The 23,996-nt window shown below is 40.2% G+C and overlaps 1 protein-coding gene across 10 annotated transcripts in view; it reads left to right on the top strand.

Moving 5' to 3' along the window:
* Positions 1 to 23,996, top strand: part of CDH8 (cadherin 8) — a 420,906-nt gene that overhangs the window by 5,326 nt on the left and 391,584 nt on the right. For all 10 annotated transcript variants that reach the window (XM_070063301.1, XM_070063302.1, XM_070063300.1 and 7 more), the window contains exon 2: positions 9,346 to 9,796. In XM_070063301.1, coding sequence (XP_069919402.1) covers positions 9,545 to 9,796 — 252 coding nt within the window. In that variant the 5' untranslated portion in view covers positions 9,346 to 9,544. The remainder of the gene's footprint in view (positions 1 to 9,345; positions 9,797 to 23,996) is intronic.

Raw genomic sequence — 23,996 nt, 5'->3', positions numbered from 1 at the left:
GCCCTTACATATACATCAAGGAAAAAATTTATGATCAGATAACATACTTCTGTGGATATGTTTATTGATATTTTAGGAATGTTGACTATTTTAAAGATGTTAATATATTACAAATAAATTGAATTTCCTTAATCTACTTTATGGGCATTGCTACATAACAATATATGTATGTCCTATCAGCAGTTAGAATGATATTTTCTCTCTTATTTCTTTTTAGATAGATTAATGCATCAAATATGATTATTTGATTCCTAATGTGACACAAATGGCACAAAATAAGTAGCTAGAAAAGTGACATAAATATCATAAGGGAATAATTTCCTTTCTTATATATGCAATCTCATTTCAAAAAATTTGATATAAACATTAAAAAGGAAAATTATGTTCTTTATTGGTCTAATGCTGTTTGAGGTTGACAAACAGAATTTTTTTTTTATTTTTTTAAAAGATTTATTTATTTATTTATTTTGAAAGTTAGAGTTACACAAAGAGAGGAGAGGCAGAGAGAGAGAGAGAGAAGTCTTCTATCTGCTGGTTCACTCCCCAGTTGGCCACAATGGCTGGAGCTGCATAGATCCAAAGCCAGGAGCCAGGAGCTTCTTCTGGGTCCCCCATGCGGGTGCAGGGGCCAAGGACTTGGGCCATCTTCCACGGCTGTCCCAGGCCATAGCAGAGAGATGAATCGGAAGTAGAGAAGCTGGGACTCGAACTGGCACCCACATGGGATGCCAGCACTGCAGGCAGCGTCTTTACCTGCTATGCCACAGTTCCAGCCCTGACAAACAGAATTTAAATTTGTGTCCAGCTATCATCATCTTCAAAGTGGGGGTGCTCAGAAAAGGGAAAGATAAGGAATTCGTATCTGTTTTGACTAGAGTAGTATAACACACATGTCTTTGTCTTGTTTTTAAGTTTCACTAAATATAGTAGCTGACTGCAGTATACTTATTTTAGAATGTATGTTAGAAAACCCATTAATTTTCATGAACTATGCATTCTGAGTGATAACTCAATATAATTTTTGTCAAACGATTGCTTGCTCTCTGACTGTCTACCCATCTATTTTCTCTGTCCTTAGTTCATGTTAACAGTGTCAGTGGGTGGTTTTTAAGCTATAAAGTCTTTGAAACATGAAAGAAAGACAGTGAGGTGCACTTGTAAGCATGGTTCCTACACAGTATAATCTAATTGGAAGAATTGTAACTTATTATTCTGGTATACTTGGCTGCATTTCAATTTCAGTGTAACAGATTCTATGGTCTTGGTTATGTGATATAACTGACTTTAACCATTTCTGCATTTCTTAACAAAGAATGGAAAGCTCCTAATTTCTATGATCAGTTTTACTAAAGTTCTTTGACACAGTTTGTTGAATATTTTTGAAGGGCGGCATCACTAGAACCCAAACTCTCATTAGTATTTTCTTCTCTGAGTTTCCTTCTAAGTAGTGTATTAACGTCATCTTGGCCTCATCTTATAATGAGGAGGGACCCTTCATTTGCACCATCCTTGTAAAATGTTGATGATTATGAAATGCAATAGAATTTTTCTTGTAGAAGTACTAGAATCTGTATTATTTTTATGTAATTATTTATTTGAAGGGCAGAGAGATTAGAGAAGGAAATTTATCCACTGATTCACTCCCAAGATGCTTGCAACAGCCAGGGCTAGACCAGGCCAAACCCAGGATCCAGAAGCTCCATGTGGGTGTCCTACGTGGGTGACAGGAACACAAGTACGTGGGCCATCATCTGCTGCCTTCTAAGTACATTAGCAGGAAACTGGATGGGAAAAGGGGGCAGAGTTTGATCCCAGGCACTCTGATAAGGAGTGCTGGTGTCCCAAGTGGTGGTTGAACCCTGCATGCTAAAACACCCACCCTGAGCCATGAGTTTTAAATGAGTGGTTACAATTCTACTGAAATTGTGGATGGGTAGTGGTTGCAATTTTCCTGCTCAGCAGAAAGTAGTAATGGAGAATGCCGTGTATTCCATAGAAATGTGAAATATGGTTGGCTCTGGAAGGTAAAAATACAATCTTGTAGAAGCCTGATATAACTGGGTAGAGTTATTATTTTCATCATATGTGAACTGTGGATAGGGAAAGATATATATAAAATGCTGTTTCATAGATGTCCATCTTCTTGCTATTTTAAAATAAGTTACAGTTAGGTAATAAGCAAAATAACTTTTTTGTTTATAATGTTGGAATTTTACCAACTGATGTACAGAGCAAGAGATTGAAATAACATAATTTTAAAAAAATCAGTCAATATTCTTTGTAAAGCAATTGAAACACTCAGTAACAACTACTGTTGCTTCATTAACAAATAGTTTTACATAAGTTTTTTTTACTAAGTTTTTTTCTTATTAATCCTTCAAGGTATATAATATCAACCACAGAGCATTGGTTTCCTAATCTACCACAATTGAAATAAATTTTCTCAGGTTATAAATGAGAGAACTGTAATGTAAACTACTTCTGTGTGACCCCATTGTTAATGCTCTTAGATATATAATGGAATTCCCCACAGTCAGGTGTATTATAGGGTTGATAAAAGTAAGGTTGATTCTGATTGGCTGCTGAGATTTAAAGGGATAGCACAAATAAGTTTAGTCTTTGGCTATTAAACCTTGAACAAGTGACTTAAGGATAGCACAGGATATAGCTTTTCAATAAAGAAGGAAGAATTAGGCTTGAGAAATGACCTCGTGGTACTGCTGTGTCTGTAGTTGGGAAGAGAAACATGGGAGTTGCACTCATCTTTCTAGGATGAACGCTATACAATTATCCCTAAGAAAGACCAACCAACTGGATTCATCCTTAGTATACTTACAAACCTTATGATCCTAGGAAACTCTTATAGATACATGCCTGGCTGCATAACGCTAAAGAAGGACACTTATTTTGACTTTCTGTGTTTGTCACAGGGTTAGTCACCCCATTTTGAAATTTCTGAAATGGAAAAGTTTCTATGTGAAGAATAATTTTTTTTTTATTCCAACTTGGGAAAGGAGGAGCAGAAAGCATGTATTTATGTATTTTTGTCAAGGTACCCTACAGTTATAGAACTTTAAAAAAAGGTGGTGGGTGGAAAAGTATATATAGAGTATGTCAATAACAGGCAAACAGAACATCCGACAAGTGTTTTTCTGGGTGGTAAAATTAGGAAATGATATGCTTTGAGGCAGATGGACATCTGGGTAAGTGTAGGATAAGTCATCCTAGAAAGATGAACATAAGAGTTATGAATGAGAGGAGGGATAAACAAATACAAGGAGTCTTTAAAAAGTTAACACAAAATGTATACTATGAAAAAACTTTGAATAGGTTTCAAATATTTTTTGCACCAAAATAAGCTACTCTTAATTTAGTTTTCCCATGAACGTCTTGAAGTCCTGTTGTACCTGTGTGTGTGTATGTGCACGCACAAAAGATATTTCAGAATCCTTCCTGCCAAGGGGATCTGGACAGGGAATTTTGAAGGCTCTAGGAAAGATGATCCTTATGTATTATTTATATTTGGGTACTTGCAACTATTGTTTCTCTTTAAAATCCACAGACTGTCCCTACCTGGTTGACTCCAGTCACCTAGGGCTTGGCTTAAATTGCGCTGGACCACGCATTGAATCACATCCTCTGCATTTGTGAAATACCATTTTGAATTCATTGTGCATTTACCTGTCTTGAAGCAGGCTGTTAATGGCTCTAAACTCAAGGTCAGAAGCATTTTTAATACAAACTCTCTGGTCCTGTGTGTCATTTTTGCTTCCATGAAATATTGTGGTTACTAAGCCCAGTGGATAATAAAAGCATAATTTCCTGTCAACCACAATAATCTGCTGGATTGAATCCTGAAGCATCTGTGAAAGCCCATTTTTATTTTAGACATAATCTATCAGTGTAAGGCTCATCATCTGGAACTTTAATCCAGGTTGTTTACAAAATCAATGATGCAGTATGTTTTTGCCTAATGACTTAACATATCTGAGAATTAACTAAGTTCACCTTAAAAACGTGTTGGGGTCAGAAAAGTGAGATCCACACTGTAATTAGAGCTATCTCTAACATATGAGTATGAATGAAATCAGATTGCAAGTATTTTACCCAAGGATAGATATTTTCTTTCTTTCTTTTTTTTTTATTTGACAGGCAGAGTTATAGACAGAGAGAGAGAGAGACAAAGAGAAAGGTCTTCCTTCCATTGGTTCACTCCCCAAATGGCTGCCGCAGCCGGCACTGCGCCAATCCGAAGCCAGGAGCCAGGTGTTTCCCCCTGGTCTCCCATGCTGGTGCAGGTGCCCAAGCACTTGGGCCATCCTCCACTTCCTTCCCAGGCCACAGCAGAGAGCTGGACTGGAAGAAGAGCGACCAGGACTAGAAGCTGGCACCCATATAGGATACCAGCGCCGCAGGCAGAGGATTAGCTGTGAGCCATGGCACCAGCCCCGGGGATAGATTTTTTCTTATGGAAGTACTCTAAAGACTCTCTTACATGTAAGAATTCCAGAGATACTAAAATCTCTTGGCTTCGCTCTCTGGGTGGAAATCAGTGCTGCAAGCAATATAGCAAAGTGGACTGCTGGTCTAGACATACAAACTGTAGTTGGAAAAATGTAAGAATAAATTGGTTATCTTGCCCAAGCTTTACAACATTCCTCAGTTTCTTCTCTTTGTGTAGAGTTAAACAGTTTGTGTACACAGCTACTATTAGTTTCATTGCATTTCAAGAATTCCTCTAAAGCTGCTCTCTGATCTTCTAAGAACAGTATTAGCTCTGTTCATAGCAGAAGAGCAAATATTCAAATAATATGGTTCTTTTTGTTAAGATTTATTTATTTGTTTGAAAGGCAGAGTTACAGAGAGGCAGAGGCAGAGAGAGAGAGAGAGAGAAAGGTCTTCCATCTGCTGGTTCACTCCTCAAATGGCTGCAGTAGATGGAGTTGTGCTGATTTGAAGCCAGGAGCCAGGATCTTCCTTGGGGTCTCCCATGTGGGTGCAGGGGCCCAAGGACTTGAGCCATCTTCTACTGCTTTCCCAGGCCATAGCACAGAGCTGGATCAGAAGTAGAACAGCCAGGTCTCGAACTGGCAGCCATATGGGATGCTGGCACTGCAGGTGGTGGCTTTACCCACTACGCCACAGCGCCAGCCCTGAAAGAATATGGTTCTAAATGCCATGGTAGAATCTCATTCTCCAAGTGACAAGATCACATTGAAGGCTGAGTCTTACCACACCCTGATGGCATACATGTGGGTGTGAGTATATGAGTTTGCTGGGTAATTTTCCCAATGTCATACATACAGTAAATACAGTGCTGGGGGCATGTACATCATGTACAATCATGACATCATGTACAATCTCATGCGTGCATTCAAGTCCTGGGTTTCCTATGGTGTACAATAGGCAGTCACTCCTATAGGCACAGTGACACTAAGTAGCACATACACATGGCTTTAAATGACACTAAAAAGGATATGGCTCACCCATAGCACTGTTGGCTCCTTCAGGTCATCTTGAGGAAGCTCGAGCTGGGAGTGGTCTACTTTCAAACCCTTTGCTTCTCAAAGTGTGGTTCTTAAATCAGTAACATCTGCATCACAGGATAGATGACAAGAAATTCCGAGTACTCTCAGGCCCCATGCTAGAGTAGATGGGTCATAATCTGAATTGTAAGATTTCCAGGTGATTTGCATGCATATTAGTGTTTGAGAAATACCTCACTAGGGGAGGGTAGATGCTGCAATTGACTGTTTATTGGTATTACCAGAGATGTTGGTTAAATTTTCAGTCACTTCAAGAGTGGCTGAATGGTCACACTTGAAACTTGAAATTGGTCACAGTGGAAATATTTATGCAGTGGAAATCAGAATAAAATACAAATCAGGGATATTATCTTGAAGGGTTGGGTGTTCATGAGTGTGGTCTTTTTTTTATAATTTGCTGTTATCTAGGTATTTCCTAAGTGTTTACTACTAATCTTTTAAATTTATAGTTATACTCCACTATGGAAAATAATATTGGCTTTCCATTTTAAAATATTTTTTAAACTGTCCCTTTTGAATACACATGGTTCAAGGTTTTGGCAAAACTTAAGAAGGAGGCTAGGGGCTGTTTCCATCCCTAGAAACTCTGCTCAGGAGAGCAGTAGGGGTGGGCTGGTTCCTCCCCAGAGTGCCTCGCTGACTGCAGGGCTGCTGCCAACTCACATCCCCCTTTCTCTGAAAATTGAGAAATTGCCCTGGAGTATCACTCAGTTGTCTCCCAGGCCCTCTCTGTGGGATAGCACATTTTCTTATTCCCAGCCTTTAGAGACATCATGCATTCTCTTCTCTTTACAAGAACTGGCAGAGAAGAGGACAGGTGATTTGACATGAACTCTGTAGAGACCATAGCTGGTATGAATTTGGTGGGTAGGGAGCAAGATGGAGAGAGCAGGGACTGGGTGGTCTTGGGAGTATTAGTTTAGAAACTCTCTTAGATGGTGATTCATTCAGAGATCCCAGATTACTTCATGGTCTTTCTTCTGTCTAGTGGTTGACTGAAATGTTCTTTTACACTTCCATCCATTGGCCAATTCCTTCTCTGTTTCATTGAGTACCATAATTATGTATTTATTTGTCTTTTTCAGTTAGATTCTTTGCTTCCTGAAGATAGGATCTCTGTTTGCTTTTTTTTTTTTATCTCCAGTACCTGACATATAGTATAGGTTTATCAAATATTTATGTAAGGGGGGGGGGAATGTGTAAAGTTTTGTACTTTTGTTACTGCATTCAAATAATGGCTCTATCCTTTTTGGGAATGTTCCTTGGGCAAATCATCAAATGATATTTTGCCTCAGTTTTTTTAATTAATTTCTTTCTATTTCATCTTATTTTATATAAAAGGCAGAGAAATAGAAAGACAGTGAGAGACAGAGAGATCTTCTGTCTGCTTGTCAATCTCCAGATGCCCACAGTGGCTGGAACTGGGCCAGGCTGAAGTCAGAAGTCCAGAACTCAGCCTGGGTCTCTCAGATGGGTGGCAGGGATCCAAGTACACAAACCATCACCTGCTGCCCGCTAGCGTGTACGTTAGCGGGAAGCTGAAGTCAGGACTTGAACTCAGGCACTCCAATATGGGATGTGGATGACTCAAGCAGCATTTTAAATGCCGAGCCAAATATTCACACCTCTGCCTCAGTTTCCTTTTCAATCTTTAAAATAAACCTGTTTGATAGATACTGTAATTATTAATCAACCTCTGATCATGGAATCCATTTGAGTAAGGATTAGAATACCAATTCCATGCAGTGTGGCAGTGGAGGTCACTCTTGCACCCATCTCGCTGTTCTGGATCTGTAGATCTCAGGGTACTGGAGAACAGCAAAACATGATTTCTAAGCATTCAGGATTGGGCCATGATGGAGCACAGCGTATTTGAAAAGAATAAGCCTCTTTTGCCTGAGAAGTGATCAGGCTGAGGCTTCATGAGGCCAAGTCTCACCATTGGTGTAAGGTGGTCCAGCCCTTCCCCATAGAGTAGAGCACTGCCCCCATCCTCCCATGGGGGAGAGTTGTGTCTCCTTTGTGTTTCCTCTGTGTCTTGGCTACTTTTCCTGCAGAGCTTATACACCTTCAGTCTTTGTTCATTTGTTTGTCTTTTTATCAAAGTTTCCCAAGCACGGAGACTACATCATTACCACCCTTTACTCCAGCTTGGGAAAATCACATGGATTACTGTTTAGTGAATACCTTCCATGTTTTAGCTGCTTTCCATGTGTCTTGATTTGGAGCCACAATGCTACTCTGATGTGGTTCCCTATTGAGAACTACCCTTCCCTTCAATTTGACAAACAGCTGCTACCTACAGAACACCCTCTGCACTCATAAGGGTGGGGTCCTTTTGAAATGCAAAGTGTTTGTTTTGGAGCTAAGCCTGGGCAGAGTGGCAAGCAGGGTGATTTCACAGATCATCTCCTTGTACCAGATGCTGCCTGTATTTGCAGTAGAATGTGGATCTGCCCCTTTTAGTTGGCTTCCTGAAGGCCACTCATCAGCTCACCCAATGCTTTCTTGCTTTCTCATTCTGAGCTGGAATGGAACCAGGGACCTTGAGGTGAAAGGCTCCTTACCCTATTATGAATTCCCTGAGCCAAACTGTTCCTGACGGTGTCTTGAGGAATCATTTTCCCATTTAATCTAATTCAGCCAGGCTTCTCTCTGGGATGTGCAGTGAACATTATTTTTTTAAAAATAATTTTTGAGAGAGAAGAAATACGCTTTACCGTGCTGAAGGTAAGCAAAAAAAATGTATTTGACACCTCAGGTAATGGGGATTTTTTTTTCGCCCATCCTTTCTGAATCTTTTCCATTGAAAATTGTATTTTTACCATATTTCATTCCCAAAGGAGCTTTTCATAATTTAAATCTCCTGTTCAACTGTACATTTAGAATGGTAGCCCTGACACTGTCCTGATTATAGCATACATGCTGGACATTACAGAATTTCTTTCTGGGAGCATTCTAATTTTATTCACTCATCATTAGCATCCAAGCAGAGAATTGCACTCTGCACCCCAAATTGGACAGTCCCTTCTGATGGATTCTGGCAGCTAGGACTGTAAAAATTGGGGAAATTCCCCTTCCCATTCTCATTTGTACATTTGGAAACAATTTTCCTCAGTAAAGGCCAATTTCTTCACAAAATTCAGCGTAAAATGACCTAGAGCCTATCTGTAACAGGTTAAGAAGAAAGAAGGAAAGAAAGAAAAAGAAAGATAGAAAGGGAGGAAGGAGGGATGGAGGAAGGGAGGGAGGAAGGGAAGAAGGGAGGAAGGAGGGAGAGAGGGAGGAAGGGAAGAAGGGAGGGAGGAAAGAGGGAGGGAGGGAGGAAGGAAGGGAGGGAGGGAGGAAGGGAGGGAGGAAGGAAGGGAGGGAGGGGAGGAAAAGATGTGCAGTCGGCTTTACATTTGTGTACACTTCCACTTTCTTTACAAACAAAGCAGAATTTAAGAAACCAGAGAGAAGATGCAGGGATGGAGAGAGAAGGGAGGGTGAATGTCAAAAGGAAGAAAGGAAGGAAGGAGAGGAACAAGGAGGGGAAAGGGATCTTCTGGTACCTGAAGCATTTTTGTTTTTTAATAAGCAGCGTAGTTGTGCAATGAATACTAAAACTTAAATGAAGCTTAAAAATAAAAGGACTTGCTAGCTTTACTCATTCTAATTTTTCAGATTCACTTTCTCAACTGAAGAGTTGAGGAGTGCCTACTATTTATTGTTCACTTAGGCACTTTAGAAAAGCAGTGGTTTTCATTTCAAACCTGTTTCTGTATACTCTTATCTTTCTCCCTCGTTGTTTTTGCAGGAAACTTCAATGAAAAGGAAAGCCAATGGATTGTGGTCTTAGCAACGCTGCTTAGATGATGTCTGTTTCCCATGCTAGAAACACGTGGCAGAGCTGTAAGTAAACGCTCAGCACTGCATGATGAATTGGATGGCTGCAGACCAGAGGCAAAAAAAATAATTGTCTCATTCTTGTGGTGATTTGCTTAACTGGTGGGACCATGCCAGAACGGCTAGCGGAAATGCTCCTGGATCTCTGGACTCCATTCATAATATTATGGATTACTCTTCCCCCTTGCATTGACACGGCTCCGATGAATCAGTCTCAAGTTTTAATGAGTGGATCTCCTTTGGAACTAAACAGGCTAAGTGAAGAACAGCGGATTTTGAACCGCTCCAAAAGAGGCTGGGTTTGGAATCAAATGTTCGTCCTGGAAGAGTTTTCTGGACCTGAACCGATTCTTGTTGGCCGGGTAAGATTCGTTTTTAAGATCCAGATTTCAGGGTCTGTTCATGGTCTTTAGATGTTTAACGTCAGACTCCACACAGTGTTTGCCACACTGAGCTGGAAATCTTTTAGGCCGGGTGGTTAGCTGGTTTACCTGTTGGTTTCTTTAGGAATATGAATAATCCCTCAGTAACTGTTTTAAATGGCTTTCTTCGGAAAGCTCCTTTCTGTTACAGAAACAATACAACAACACTTGTGTCATGCATAAACAAATAAGCTTTTCTCCTGCATTCACACAGGAGAGTTCCATGCCAAACATTTTTTCTATTTCATAATACTTGGAAGAGGGATGCAATTTTGCTCAGTTTGAATTCCTACTGCCTCTATTGCTAAGACTCTATTTTGTTTCATTTTAAAGGCCATGTATCTCCAAGTACAGGTAGATTTTTCTCCTTTTGTGCTTCTTTGTTTTAATCATGAGCATAAGATTGAGAAAGGAAAATTCTTAAAGTAGATATTTAATTTTGCCTTGTGTTATAATTTGCTAAGCTTTGCAATAGAAAACACTCATCCATTGTTAGGTGGATTCAAATGTATAGATTCAAAATTCTAGCCTACTGGTTTTGTTTGTGAGTGTGTGACTGGATTTATATTTGTTTTGTTGCTGTCAGCTGGTTAGGCAAGTGTTCCAACCAGACATGGACTGCTTGCTGCTCAAAGTCACACTGTGGGTTCTGGAAGACTGTATGTGCTCATCCCTCAGAACTGCTCATCAGCATCTGCTAATTTTGACACACACTACCATCTTAGGTAGAATTTTAATCACTCCCTGCCAATGGCTGATTTTCCTGATAAGTCAGCTACAAAAGTCAATCATACCAATGTTATTCATTCCTCAAATGTAGTGATTTAAGATAAAATTAAGAGGGGAATTAAACATCGATCTTCAAGACTTGACTTAACTCTTTGGTTTTTACTAGGAACTTCTAATTATATTACTGTTTCTACCCCCTATTGTCTTGCAAAACAAGTTAAGCCCCTCCCAGGGGTAGGTTTTTCATTTTGTACAGTTCTACTTGAAAGAATAAAGCCTGAATACAGAGCTATCAAGAGTCCTTACAAAGATATTCCTGACTTTTCCTGTGTGCTAGGCCCTCTATTAGGCGCATGGAGGCCTATCCGTGAGTAAAAAGAAATGATCTCTGCCTTCCAGGGGCTTACTTGCTGGCCAATATTGAGTGTTTTTATGTGTTGAGCACTGTTATGAAAGTGTTTTGTGGATGCAAACCTATTTTTGATCCTAACAATAATCCCCCCATATATACATATGTATAGATAAGAGAACGTGTATGTATAATGTGTGTACATACAAATATTCACAATGCGAACATAAATGCGTGTAAAACAGGTCTGCATTCCCTTTTTCATAGATGCAAAATAAAAAATCTCTCAAAGATTTTTTTTTGTATGCTTGGTAGGAACTCAGGTAGCAGAAATGACTGGAGGCTATTTATAGTCATAATGTATCCTATTACTATGACTGTTCATGTATTTCGCTGTAGAAATGTTAATGTGGTTGATTACAGGGTGCTGCCCCTGGACCCTGCTGAGGGTGTTACTTCCTGTGTGGTTATGTTCCTTAATCTCTTTCTAAAATGTGAAGAAGTCTGAATTCTAACCACATTCTAGCCCCATGGGTATGGTCTTCTTGACCACATTGTCTTATCTTGTTAAAAAAAAGACAGAAAGTGAGTCTCAGATTAATAAATCAAACTAGGATCACAAAGCTAATAAATGATTTTGAATCCTGTTGGGAATTTGCAAAGTTCTAATTTCACACATCATATTCTCTTACATATAGGTAACTAGGTGTTTGCAGTTTAAACTATAATTTACACTTAGGAGTTATTGAGTAGAAATTCCTAAATTCCTGCTTCTGGATATTCAGAACTTCTTTAACCAGCCTGAAGGCAAGTCTTTTCATAGCCTATGAGATTCTAGAAATACATCCATGTATATATTTTTAATAGATAGATTCTTTCTCCCTGTTTCTCTTAATTACCTCTTTCTGGAGGCATATCGCTCTGATCATGTCTTGCATAATCTAAATAACGGAACATGCTATGCCCAGGAGAAAATTCCATTTTTATCCGAATAGAAAAAGTAATTAAAGTAGGATTTGTTTTGGACTCAGAATCTGATGACTGATTTTACCTGTCTTTTTTTAAAAAAAAAAAAAGATTTTTTTTTTTATTTATTTGAAAGGCAGAGTTACAGAGAAAGGAGGAGAGTCAGAGATCTTTCATTTGCAAGATAACTCCCAAAATGGCCAGAACAACTGGGGCTAGGCCAGGCTGAAGCTAGGAGCCCAGAGCTTCTTCCAGGTCTCCTATGTCAGTTCTGGGGCCCAAACACTTGGGCCATCTTCTGCTGCCTTCCCAGGCTTATTAACAGAGAGTTGAGAACTGGAGCAGTTGGGTTTCAAACTGGTGCCTGTATGGGATGCCAGCGTCACAGTTGTAGGATTAACCTACTAGGCCACAATGCCGGCCCTCTGCCTTCCTTAAATGACGTAATAGAAATAGAGACCGACCACCAGACATTCAGCATCCTCTTGTGATTTCGTAATGCCTGCAATGTTTCTTTTTCTCTGAATGACAGAAATGTTGCTACTGAAATACAGGATTTTGAAATGGCCAAAATGCTCCCATGTGCTCGTAACAGAATTCATGAATTAGTCCTTTCACTGCTCCTTGCCATGGCTAGTTTCCACACAATTATTAAATCAGATTGAGGCCAGCACCGCGGCTCACTAGGCTAATCCTCCGCCTTGCAGCGCCGGCACACCGGGTTCTAGTCCCGGTCGGGGCGCCGGATTTTGTCCCGGTTGCCCCTCTTCCAGGCCAGCTCTCTGCTGTGGCCAGGGAGTGCAGTGGAGGAAGGCCCAGGTGCTTGCGCCCTGCACCCCATGGGAGACCAGGAAAAGCACCTGGCTCCTGCCATCGTATCAGCGCGATGTGCAGGCTGCGGCGGCCATTGGAGGGTGAACCAATGGCAAAGGAAGACCTTTCTCTCTCTCTCTCTCACTGTCTGCCTGTCTAAAAAAAAAAAAAAAAAAAAAAAAATCAGATTGAAACTTATTTTCTGGGGAGAAAAAACTTTTCTGCAAACATTCTTAATCATAAAGCATTTCTCCTTAAAGAAAATTGCTCCTGTATCATGACAACCTAGCCTATGAGGATCTTGGGTAGTCGTGAATTCAAGATTCATTTCCAATGGCTTCTGCAGGTTCTGAGTCAGGCCGTGTGTGGGGAGGATCCATATCAGGGTGCCCACCAGTGCTTTACAGTGTTTTATCTCTGTGCACACTCTTCCACATCCGATTCTCTGAACCACTTTACCGCAGAGCTTCTTCCCAGGAGTAGGCTGAGCAGTATTAGTTTCTTATGAGCATACCTGTTCTTTAAAGGGCCCTCTTGTAAGTTCCTGTTGTGGGGGCCTTGAATCTAGAAGGCTGGGCTCAAGCTCAAGGGCAGAGCCAGTTTGCAGGCGATTGGCTCCTCAAAGCTGCATATATGCCCTTCCATCAGCCATCATCTCTTTTTACTATGTTGGTAGACAGCTGGATGCCAAGAAACTGTGCCATAGAAATAACCTTTCCAGATATTGAAATATTGACTTTGCCACTTTCTTGTTGCTAATCCTTGGTGCTAACAAGAACGTTTCAAGGATTATACAAATAAGGGAGCAAGCATTAGGCATAGTAGTTAAGATATCTGCATCGTACATACCAGAGCCTGGGTTCAATTCCCAGTTCCAGCTGTCTCCAGCTTCCCACCAATGCAGACCCTGGGAGGCAGCTGTAACAGCTCAAATAATTGGGTTGGATACCCACAAAAGAGCCATAGATTGAAATCTCAGCTCCAAGCTTCAGCCCTGGCCACCAGTCTCTGTTTGCCTTATAAACAAATTTTTACAAAAAGAACTATGAAAATAATATAAATAAGAATATCCAACATGAAATAAAATAATAGATTTATAATGTCTGGCACATGGTAATTGTAGTTATAATTTTATTCTTAATTGTCTGTTTGTGTGGACAGTTAGAATGCTGGAAAAACAAACAGGAAATCATCTACATGAGCACAAGGCTCTGGGAGCCTGTAGTAGTCACTTGTCCATTGCTGTAATGAAATCCATGAGATAGGTCAATGTTATAAAGAAAAGAGGTGTATTTAGTTCACATTCTTGACATTCAAGAGCACTGACATCAGCTCAGCTGTGGCGCAAATGTTGTTGACTATGTCACATCATGGCTGGTGGCAACAATAGGAGCATGTTTAGAAGGAACCCATCACATTGCCAGGAAGAGAGAGAGAAGCTGCATGGGGCCAGGCTCAGGCTTCTGTAACAATCTTTTCTCAAAAACTAACCAGTGGGGCTGGCATGTGGTGTAGTGGGTAAAGCCGCCGCCTGCAGTGCCAGCATCCCATTTGGGCACCGGTTCAAGTCTCAGATGTTCCACTACCAATCCAGCTCTCTGCTGTGGCCTGGGAAAGCAGTAGAAGATGGCCCAGGTGCTTGGGCCCCTGGACCCAGGTGGGAGACCTGGAAAAATCTCCTGGCTCCTAGCTTCAGGTCGGCCCAGCTCTAGCCATTGTGGTCATTTGGGGGAGTGTGAACCAGTGGATGGAAGACTCTTTCTCTCTATCTCTCTGCCTCTGCCTCTCTGTTACTCTGCCTTTCAAATAAATAAATAAATCTTTCCAAAAAAAAAAACCTAACCAGGGTCCCACAATAAATGAACCTCCCCTTACACTCTACCTCTAATAGGGTCCCAGAACCTCCCAATACCACTGCCCTAGGGACAAGCTTCTAAAAAATGAATCCTTGAATGGAAAAAAAAAAAAAAAAGAACCCACACATTAAAACTGTAGCAGAGCTCTAAGAGGGCCCCTTCGTTTGTCCCGATTGTTTAGGGTAGAGGTGACATTTCAGTATATCTTAGCTGGGCAGGTGGGGTGAAGTGTGAAGCAAGGAACTGCAGCTGAACTGAAAGAGCTTATGGAAGGTCACTAGAGAGATTAAGATGAGCGAGGATTCTTTTGATCATAAGCGGTGTGAGCCTCTATATTTTCTGTTGATTTAGATGAAGCTGAGTCATATTTTCAGAGAGGCTTCTCCTGTATTCCTCCTTCAATATATCATACCCTTTGGCTATGCTTTATTTTTTCTTCCGCCTGATGATCATTATCTATTATACTCTAAACTTAATTGTGTTTGTGACTTCTGTCCTGCTAGAATGCAAGTTCTACAGAAAAAAAAAAAAGGATTTTTGTGTCCTTTGGTCTTTACTGTATATCCCCGGAAGCTAGAACACTGCCTGAATATTGGAAGCATTTGGTAAAAGTGTTGCAAGTAAATAATCCTCTTCAATAATGGAATTTATAGACATTATATAAACTCAAATCTCATATAAATGACACTTTCAGTGGACAGTACATTGCTTTCATGTTCCCTCTTTCATATGGCTATTTTATAAACTAGTTAGGTAGGTTTTTTTTAAGATTTTTTTTTATTTGTTTGAAATGCAGTCACATACACACACACACACACACACACACAGAGAGAGAGAGAGAGAGAGAGAGAGGCAGAGAGAGGGGGAGAGAGATCTTCCATCGGCTGGTTCACTCTCCAAATGGCTGAAAGAGCAGGGGCTATGCTAGGCCAAGGCTGGGAGCCTGGAACCCCTTCTTGGTCTCCCTCGTGGGTGCGTGGCCCCAAGCTCTTTTGGGCCATCCTCTATTGCTCTTCCAGGTGCAGGAATCTGGATTGCAAGTGGATCAGCTGGGTGTTGGACTGGAGTCCATATGGGATGCCAGCACTGAAGGCGGTGACCTAACCTGCTTCACCACAATACCAACCCCAACCAGCTGGGTGATGCAAGCAATTATTTCTAGTTATGGATTTTAAAGCTCTTTCTTTGAGGTAATGAAAGTGGAAAAGTTAACACAATAAAACAATTCTTTTTCTAATAGACTACAAGATCACCTCTGTGGAGACTATCTCTTGTACCAGCGGCACAAAACGGCAAATTATCTTCCAACCCATTTTCAAACATCTGTTTGTGCTTATGGCCCAAGCTAGACTAGAAATCTTATCTCTGAATTTCTGAACAACAATTGTTGGTCACATAGACACCAGCTTTGCCTACAATTCCATGGAACAAAGTGGTGCAGAGGCTGTTCATAAACACACGCATAGTGATCAGTCCACTTCCCCACAATCCCCAGCATGGACTTTGCTGGGAATTCTGGCAGGGAACAGATTACTCATGGGACCTTAACAACAGATATGCATATTTGTTCTGGTCTTAAAGAAGACGGAAACCTCGTGGTGCTTTTTGATAAATCTTGCAAATGAGGGAAGAATACTGTCCTTTTGGTAATGTGCGCATGGATCTTCTGGTGGATACCTAGATGTTATTACAAGAGCTCTTTGCTGACAGTCAGGAGGGTGACTGGTGGAGTCTTGCAAAGAGCTGTTTGCTGAGCATCTACTACCTGCCAAGTATTTCTTTGCCAGTGTGTTCTCAGCAATAAGAAAACAGAGATCTGTGCCCTCTGTCATGGAACTAATGGCTACCAGGAGGAGACAGACACTACAACAGTCACGTGAACAAATGTCACATTGCAACTGAGATGAATACTCTGAAGTGAAGGGCCGTGGTTCCACTGAAGCTGACCTATTCTCTGGGCGGAAGGGATCTTCCCTAAGGAAATCACCTGTGAGCCGAGACACATTAGCCAGGTGAATCGAGAGGCAGAGATGAAAAGAGAAAGCCTGTCCCAACAGAGCACACACAAGGTTATTTATGGAGCTGAGAGGGTCAGAGTGAGTGGATCTTGTGTTAGTTTGGGCTGCTATAATATGTTAACACAAACTGGGTGACTTATAAACAACAACAATTTATGTATTACCATCTTGAAGGCTGACAGTCTGAGATCACAGTGCCAGCATGGTCAGCTTCCCGTGAGGGCCCCCTTCCAGGTTGCAGATTGTCATTTTCTCGCTGTATCCCAACACAAGAGAAAGAGGATGAGGAAGCTCTGTGGGGCTGCTTTGATAAGGATGCTCTGGGCAAGCAGTTGGCACAGGAGTTAAGATGCTGCTGGGATGGCTACATCCTGTGTCGGAGTGCCTGGATTCAAGACCTGACTCTGCTTCCAATTCCATCTTCCCATTAATGTGCAACCTGGATAGCAGTGGTGGCTTAAGTGATTGGGTACCTGCCCCTCACATGAGAGACCTGGATTAAGTTCCAGGTTCTTGACTTCAGCCTGACCCAGGCTTAACTGTTGTGGGCATTTAGGAGTGAACCAGTAGATGGATGATCACTCTCTGTTTTTCTATAAATATTCCTTCCTTATCCTCCCCCACAACTTTCAAATAAAGTGAAAATAAACAAGTGCACCAATCCCATTAATAAGGACTCCAGTGTCACCTACCTACTAATACCAGCACATTCAAAATATGAATTGGAGCAATGGGAGTGGGGGCAGTGATAAACTTTCAGTCCATTGCACTAGGGGACCAAGAACTAGGATTGGAGTCTTTTGACTCAAGGTAGAAAAATACTCAGGAATTTATTAGAGATTGGGCTTGTTTCTAATTCAGCTCTATTACAAAGTGGGAAAGAAAGTTACTTAGCCTCTTGGCTGCAGTTTTCCACGTTTGTATGGTAAATTATAATATATATTTGAGCTACAAATCCCTATGGAACATATGTATATACATGTATGTGTGTGTGTTCATGGGAGGTGCACATTATGCCTTTTATTTCTGTTTTTTAAGCCTCTTTATTGTTGTAGCACATATTGATTTTTGTCCCAAGTTGCTTTAGTACTTGCTCTGTGATTCCTTTGATCCTTGGTTCCTTGTATTGCTTTATTTTGGGAAACACATGGTTTGCTCTCCAGGTGGTCAGAGTTCCTCTCTCCTAAATTCTCTCTCTTACATAAACTCCTCTGCTTTTCATCCCCTTTTCCCTCCTACCTGGGCTTCTGAGATGTTCCTTATTTGGATGTAACTCTCTTGCTGGTGATGCCACATCTATTTATAATTCTCTTCCTCCAAGGCACTGACTCATTTTCTCTCTTTAAATTTGACCTTCTAACCTCCCCTCTTCCTAGTAACTTGGAAATCATTTGGATGGTTCTTAGTATGAAGGACATGGGATGCCAAATAATTACAGTTTATGGTGTCAGCGACCAGTGAGAAAATTGCACTTGACATGCCATTATTTTTGCTGGCTGTTTGCATGTTAAGCGCACAAGGCTACACAGCCACAGCCAAATTGTACCTGCGGCCTTGTGAGAACAATTCACTGTCAGTTCCCTGAAGCTTCTGCCTACTCAGACAGAGCCTTGTGCACCAGTAATTTGGCAGGAATGCAAGTCAGCATTGTGTGTCTCAATCTGGCTAAAGGACGACTTGTCTGTCTCTTGCCCAATGGCCCGACATAGAAATAGCAGACATCCAAAGCTGTTGCATATTTTTTGATGATAATATAAATAAAGGGAATAATATTAGTCATTTAAATCAGCAGAAACACTACACACACACATGCACACACACACACACACATACACGCACGCATGCACGAATGTGTGCTTAGAGTCCATTAGCTGAGTTTGTGCAGTTATAAAATCCCCTGTCGTTCCCTAATCCTTACCTTGCAGCTTGCAGCCCCACACTCTTACCTTGTTTGCCTCCTGTTTTACCAAGTGATCAAGTGAGAGAGAGTGAATATTCTATGTTTATCTCTGTAGATGCCCTGAGAAATAAATTCAGAGTTCTTCTAAGAAGAGTCTTGTATATTTTGTCAGTGCTTGGAGGGTTAGCTCATCGAGGCAGATATTTTTTCCACTTGAAACAAGATAATAGCAATCACATGTATTTGGGTGAAAGAGCCACTTTATATAATCCTATTTATGAATAAATAGCAACAAAGTAGTTGATATGAAAAAAAGATCATTGATTCCAATTACAAGTAGGAGGCCAACTTTTTTTTAAAAGATTTATTTATTTATTTGAAAGGTAGAGTTGCAGAAAAAGGGAGAGGGAAAGGGAGATAACCCCTCCCCAGATAACCACAGTGGTGGGAGCTAGGCCAGTCTGAAGCCAGGACCTTCTTTTGCATCTCCCATGTCAATGACAGGGGCCCAGGGAGTTAGACTATCTTCTGGTGCTTTCCCAGGCACATTAGCAGGCAGCTGGATTGGAAGTGGAGAAGATGGGACTCTAACCAGTGCCCATATGGGAAGCTAGCATTGCAGGCAGCAGCTTTTCCCACTACACCACAACACTGTCCCTGAGGCCAACTTTCATAGGCAGGCATTGGGCAAACATAAATGCTGTACAACTGGAAAATGACTCATTGCATATTTATGTGACAATAATGTATGAAGTCATTGAAAATTGAGATTTTTAACATGAGAGCACAGTGGAAACATAATAATTATAAGGAATAAAATATACGGTGTGTAAATTACATAATTATAAAACTCTGTGTGTGTATGTGTGTGTGTGTGTGTGAGAGAGAGAGAGAGAGAGAGAGAGATGTGGTCAGAGTACCTGGCACATATCTGTTAAGGTGAGGATACACAGGAAAAAATACACGTTTGAACAAACATGAAGAATCACTAGTACCCATTGCTCTGCTCACTTCTGTTCAACAATTTTAGCATTATACTGCTATTTTCTCAATTATCCCCTCACACACATAAACTCATACATATTGTCAGTGCTCTTAGTTTTTTTAAAAAAGGCAAATACAAATCATGTCTAAAACCACTATTTACTATTTTTTGATGTAAAGATTTCTGCAATTGAAAACAACATCAAATCATAAAGAAATCCAGGTCTTAGCTATAGTGAATTGAGCTGCAATAAACATTAAGGTGCAGACAGCTTTTTTGTTTGCCAATTTAATATCCTTTGGGTAAATTCCAAGGAGTGGTATGGCTGGGTTGTATGGTAGGGTTATATTCAGGTTACTGAGGAATCTCCAGACTGACTTCCATAGAGGCTTAACCAGTTTGCATTCTCACCAACAGTGGGTTAGTGTCCCTTTTTCTCCACATCCTTGCCAGCATCTGTTGTTGGTAGATTTCTGTATGTGAGCCATTCTAACTGGGGTGAGGTGGAATCAACCCAAATGCCCATCAACAGTAGACTGGATAAAGAAATTATGGGACACATACTCTTTAGAATACTATACAGCAGTCAAAAACAATGAAACCCGGTCATTTGCACCAAAATGGAGGAATCTGGAAAACATCATGCTGAGTGAATTAAGCCAGTCCCAAAGGGACAAATATCATATGTTCTCCCTGATCAATGACAACTAACCAACCACAAAAAAGGAAACCTGTTGAAGTGAAAGGGATATTATGAGAAACAGTGACTTGATCAGCCCTTGCCCTGACTGTTGATGTACAATTTAATACTTTATCCCTTTTAGTATTTTTTTTTTGTTCTAGTTAATACTATTGGTTGAACTCTGTAATCAACACACATTTATTCTTAGGTGTTTAAGTTTAACTGAAAAGTGATCCCTGTTAAATATAAGAGTGGGACTAAGAGGGAGGAGATGTATAATTTGGGACATGCTCAATTGGACAATGGTGGAGTTAGAAATGTGCCAGGGGATTCCAATACAATCCCATCAAGATTGCATGTACCAATGCCATCTCACTAGTCCAAGTGATCATTTTCAATTCACAGTTGATCACACTGATAGGTCTAAGAGTCAAAGGGATCACACAAACAAGACTAGTGTCTGCTAATACTAATAGAATCAAAAAGGGAGAGAACAATCCAACATGGGAAGTGGGATACACAGCAGACTCATAGAATGGCAGATGTCCTAAACAGCACTCTGGCCTCAGAATCAGCCCCTAAGGCACTCGGATCTGGTTGAAGATCCCATGAGAGTATTACAGGCATGGAAAGCCAAGACACTCTGGCAAAAAAAAAAAAAAAAAAAAAAAACAAACAAACAAACAACAAACAAAAAAAAACCTAAATGAAAGGTCTCTGCGAGTGAGATCCCAGTAGAAAGAACGGGCCATCAAAGAAAGTACCTTTCTCTGAAGGGAGGAGAGAACTTCCACTTTGACTATGACCTTGTCTAAATAAGATCGAAGTCAGCGAACTCAAGAGGCTTCCATAGCCTTGGAAACTCATGACTATAGCTGAGGGAGATTTCTGATGTCATAAACAAGAGTGTCAAATTGTTAAGTCAACAACAGGAGTCACTGTGTACTTACTCCTCATGTGGGATCTCTGTCCTTAATGTGTTGTCCAATATGAAGTAATGCTATAACTAGTACTGAAACAGTATTTTACACTTTGTGTTTCTGTGTGGGTGCAAACTGATGAAATCTTTACTTAATATATACTAAATCGATCTTCTGTATGTAAAGATAATTGAAAATGTATCTTGTTGTGAATGGAATGGGAGAGGGAACGGGAGATGGGAGGGGTGCAGGTGAGAGGGAAGTTATGGGGGGAAAAGCCATAGTAATCCATAAACTGCACTTTGGAAAATTATATTTACTAAATAAAAGTTTAAAAAAGTTTAAAAAAATCATAAAGAAATCCAAAATGCACAGCAATATCTAGTGAGTAAATGTTATCCAAGTAACCCATTTTAAAAACAAAATGAGGGGTTAATTCCTGATATTGATTCAGATGAATAAACACAAAGCAATAAATGGGAATCTTTAAGGAAATACACTACTGCACATGGACTTTTTTCCTCAATATGTGTGATTGGATTATAAGTTTTTAAATGAAGCTTTTTCTGCATTTCATTTTCTGGTATTTTATTATATTATGAACCATAATGAGAGAAAAATAGATGATTATATTATATTGCTCAGTTTTCTTAAACTCAAAGCCATCCATCCATTCATAGTAAATTCTTGGGAATGACTATGTAATGTGAAACTCATTTGACAACTAGAATCTTATTTTTTTTTTAAACAACATCTATGTTAAACACTTGAAAGGCCACATTTGTCAATTAACAAATTAAAGTGCTAAATATATTTAATCTTTTTTAATGAAACAACAAAGAAAAAACGGTCAGTCTAGCTGCATTTTTATCAAATGTTGAGTGACTTTCATTACTATAGAATAGACCAAGAATTAATCAGACATGAAGGTTTTATATGTGGGTTTGAAATAAGGAACTGCCTTATGAGTCTTCAATATAGTCAGTGTATGTACTGCTTACAATTTTTCAATAAATAAGAATGACCTAGAAGAGTAATTTATGGAATAACAGTATTTAAGAAAAAGTGTTATAACACAGGGTTTTATTTGCATTGGCTATGCATGTGTTCAAGAGGTGCTATTTTGTAAATATTTCAATATATTCTACCTATAGATATTATTTTAACTATAGTTAACCTACATTTATGCCCCCCAACACACATACACACACTCCCTTTGACATAATTTGGGTATTTGCATTTCTTTTCCTACATCTTTAACTATTTTAAAATATCACAAAGATACTCCTGTCAACATTCAAAATCTGAGTATTTGATGAAGATGTTGGTATGTTTTCCTATCAGCACTGGCTATCTCACCTTAGATTTCAGTGCACTTAGGAACTCTTTGAGATGTTATGTTCTGGGGGAGAGAAAGTCTGCTGTTCGTCTTTATTCCTCAAAATGAGGTCTGTAGACCACTACCAGCAATAACACCTGGAAGATAGTTAAAAATGCAGAACCTCATTCAGCACCTGTAGTTTCTGACTTACTGAACCAGAACCTGCATGTTAACACTATCCCCAAGTAATTATTGTGCACATGAAAGCGTTAAGATTAAAAGTTTATATTGAGTTTTTAGAAAATCAATCATCAATCAACTCCAGAATAGTTTGAAACATGCTTTTTAGCTCTCTGTGTCCGGATTGAACTGCCTTTGAATATCAGCCACTCAGTTATGGAAAAGGGTAATGGGCTGGTGTTTGCAAAGCTCGAGGAGTGGTCTGGGAACAAGCAGCTACTATCTCCCTTGAACCCCATGTGGCAGGTGCTGACCGTGGCAGTCTGTGACACCAATCTGCAGATGGCACGCCTTGCTTCTGTGCTGCAGATGATAGCTAAAGTGCCTGCCTGGTGACTCTCCGCTCCAGTTCCATTAGTTAGTGAAAGTGTTCCCTGCTCAGTTCCATGGACTTCTTCCTTTTCTCTGTATGTTTCTACCAGGATGCCACAGATGTGCTCTGAAATCTGCAGAGAATCAAATGTCACTGGGCTTCAGTGGGAGATGATGACAGAATCCCAATGAGCCTGTTCAGAAGGGCTGAGGAATATTAGGGGACAGCAGGGAATGAAGCATTGGATGCATATTTCTGTTTCTCCCTAATCCTAAAATTCAGCCCAGCTGTGTTGCATCGACATTTTTGTTGTGAATATGTGGCAGAGATTATGAAATTGATGATATTGTCCAGGGCCACTAACGTGGGCAGAAAATGAGATTTTAACTGATAATATCTTCTGAGTGTTTGCTATATGGCAGATACTTTATAAAGTTTGCCTGTTCAGTCCTCTCAGCAGCCCCCTGATAAAAGCGATCATTAGCACCATGACCAGATCAGGAGAAAGTCACTTAAAGAGTTACATCCATGAAAAGGTACAAATAAGACAAACAGTGAGTTAGTGATAAGACAGGAGTCAATCCTAAGCCTGGCGATCACAGAGCTTGTTCCTGTAGCCATAGCAACACATTTTCTCATTTGGACCTCATGTGGTTGATGATTAAGGTGCTAGTCTGTGATGCCGATTTACAGATGAGAAAAGTGAGACCACTGAGCAAAACAAGGTGTGGTCTCATAACAAGAATACAAAATTCTTAGATTTGAGCAGATAATTAAAAATGTATAATTGGGAAGCCACTGCATGGATTTCTTTGCATGCTCCTATGTGTGCTTCGTGGGAGACAACAGTGCATATAAATCTCTTGAGAGAAGAAAAATATCCTTAAGGCTTACACATATGGCAACTTGTTTTGTTTCCTCTATGGCAAGATGACACTATAATTGCCAGGCCTAGGAACAACTGGTATTGTGTTCATGTGGTTTGTGTTTGTTATTTTCAAAATATCAGGGCTAGCACAGTATCTATCTTTTTTGCTTTTTTATTTTA

This window comes from Oryctolagus cuniculus, chromosome 18, assembly GCF_964237555.1.
Source record: "Oryctolagus cuniculus chromosome 18, mOryCun1.1, whole genome shotgun sequence".
Taxonomy (NCBI): domain Eukaryota; kingdom Metazoa; phylum Chordata; class Mammalia; order Lagomorpha; family Leporidae; genus Oryctolagus; species Oryctolagus cuniculus.
Note: the sequence above shows the minus strand (reverse complement) of the source record. Positions and strands in the feature narration are given on the sequence as shown.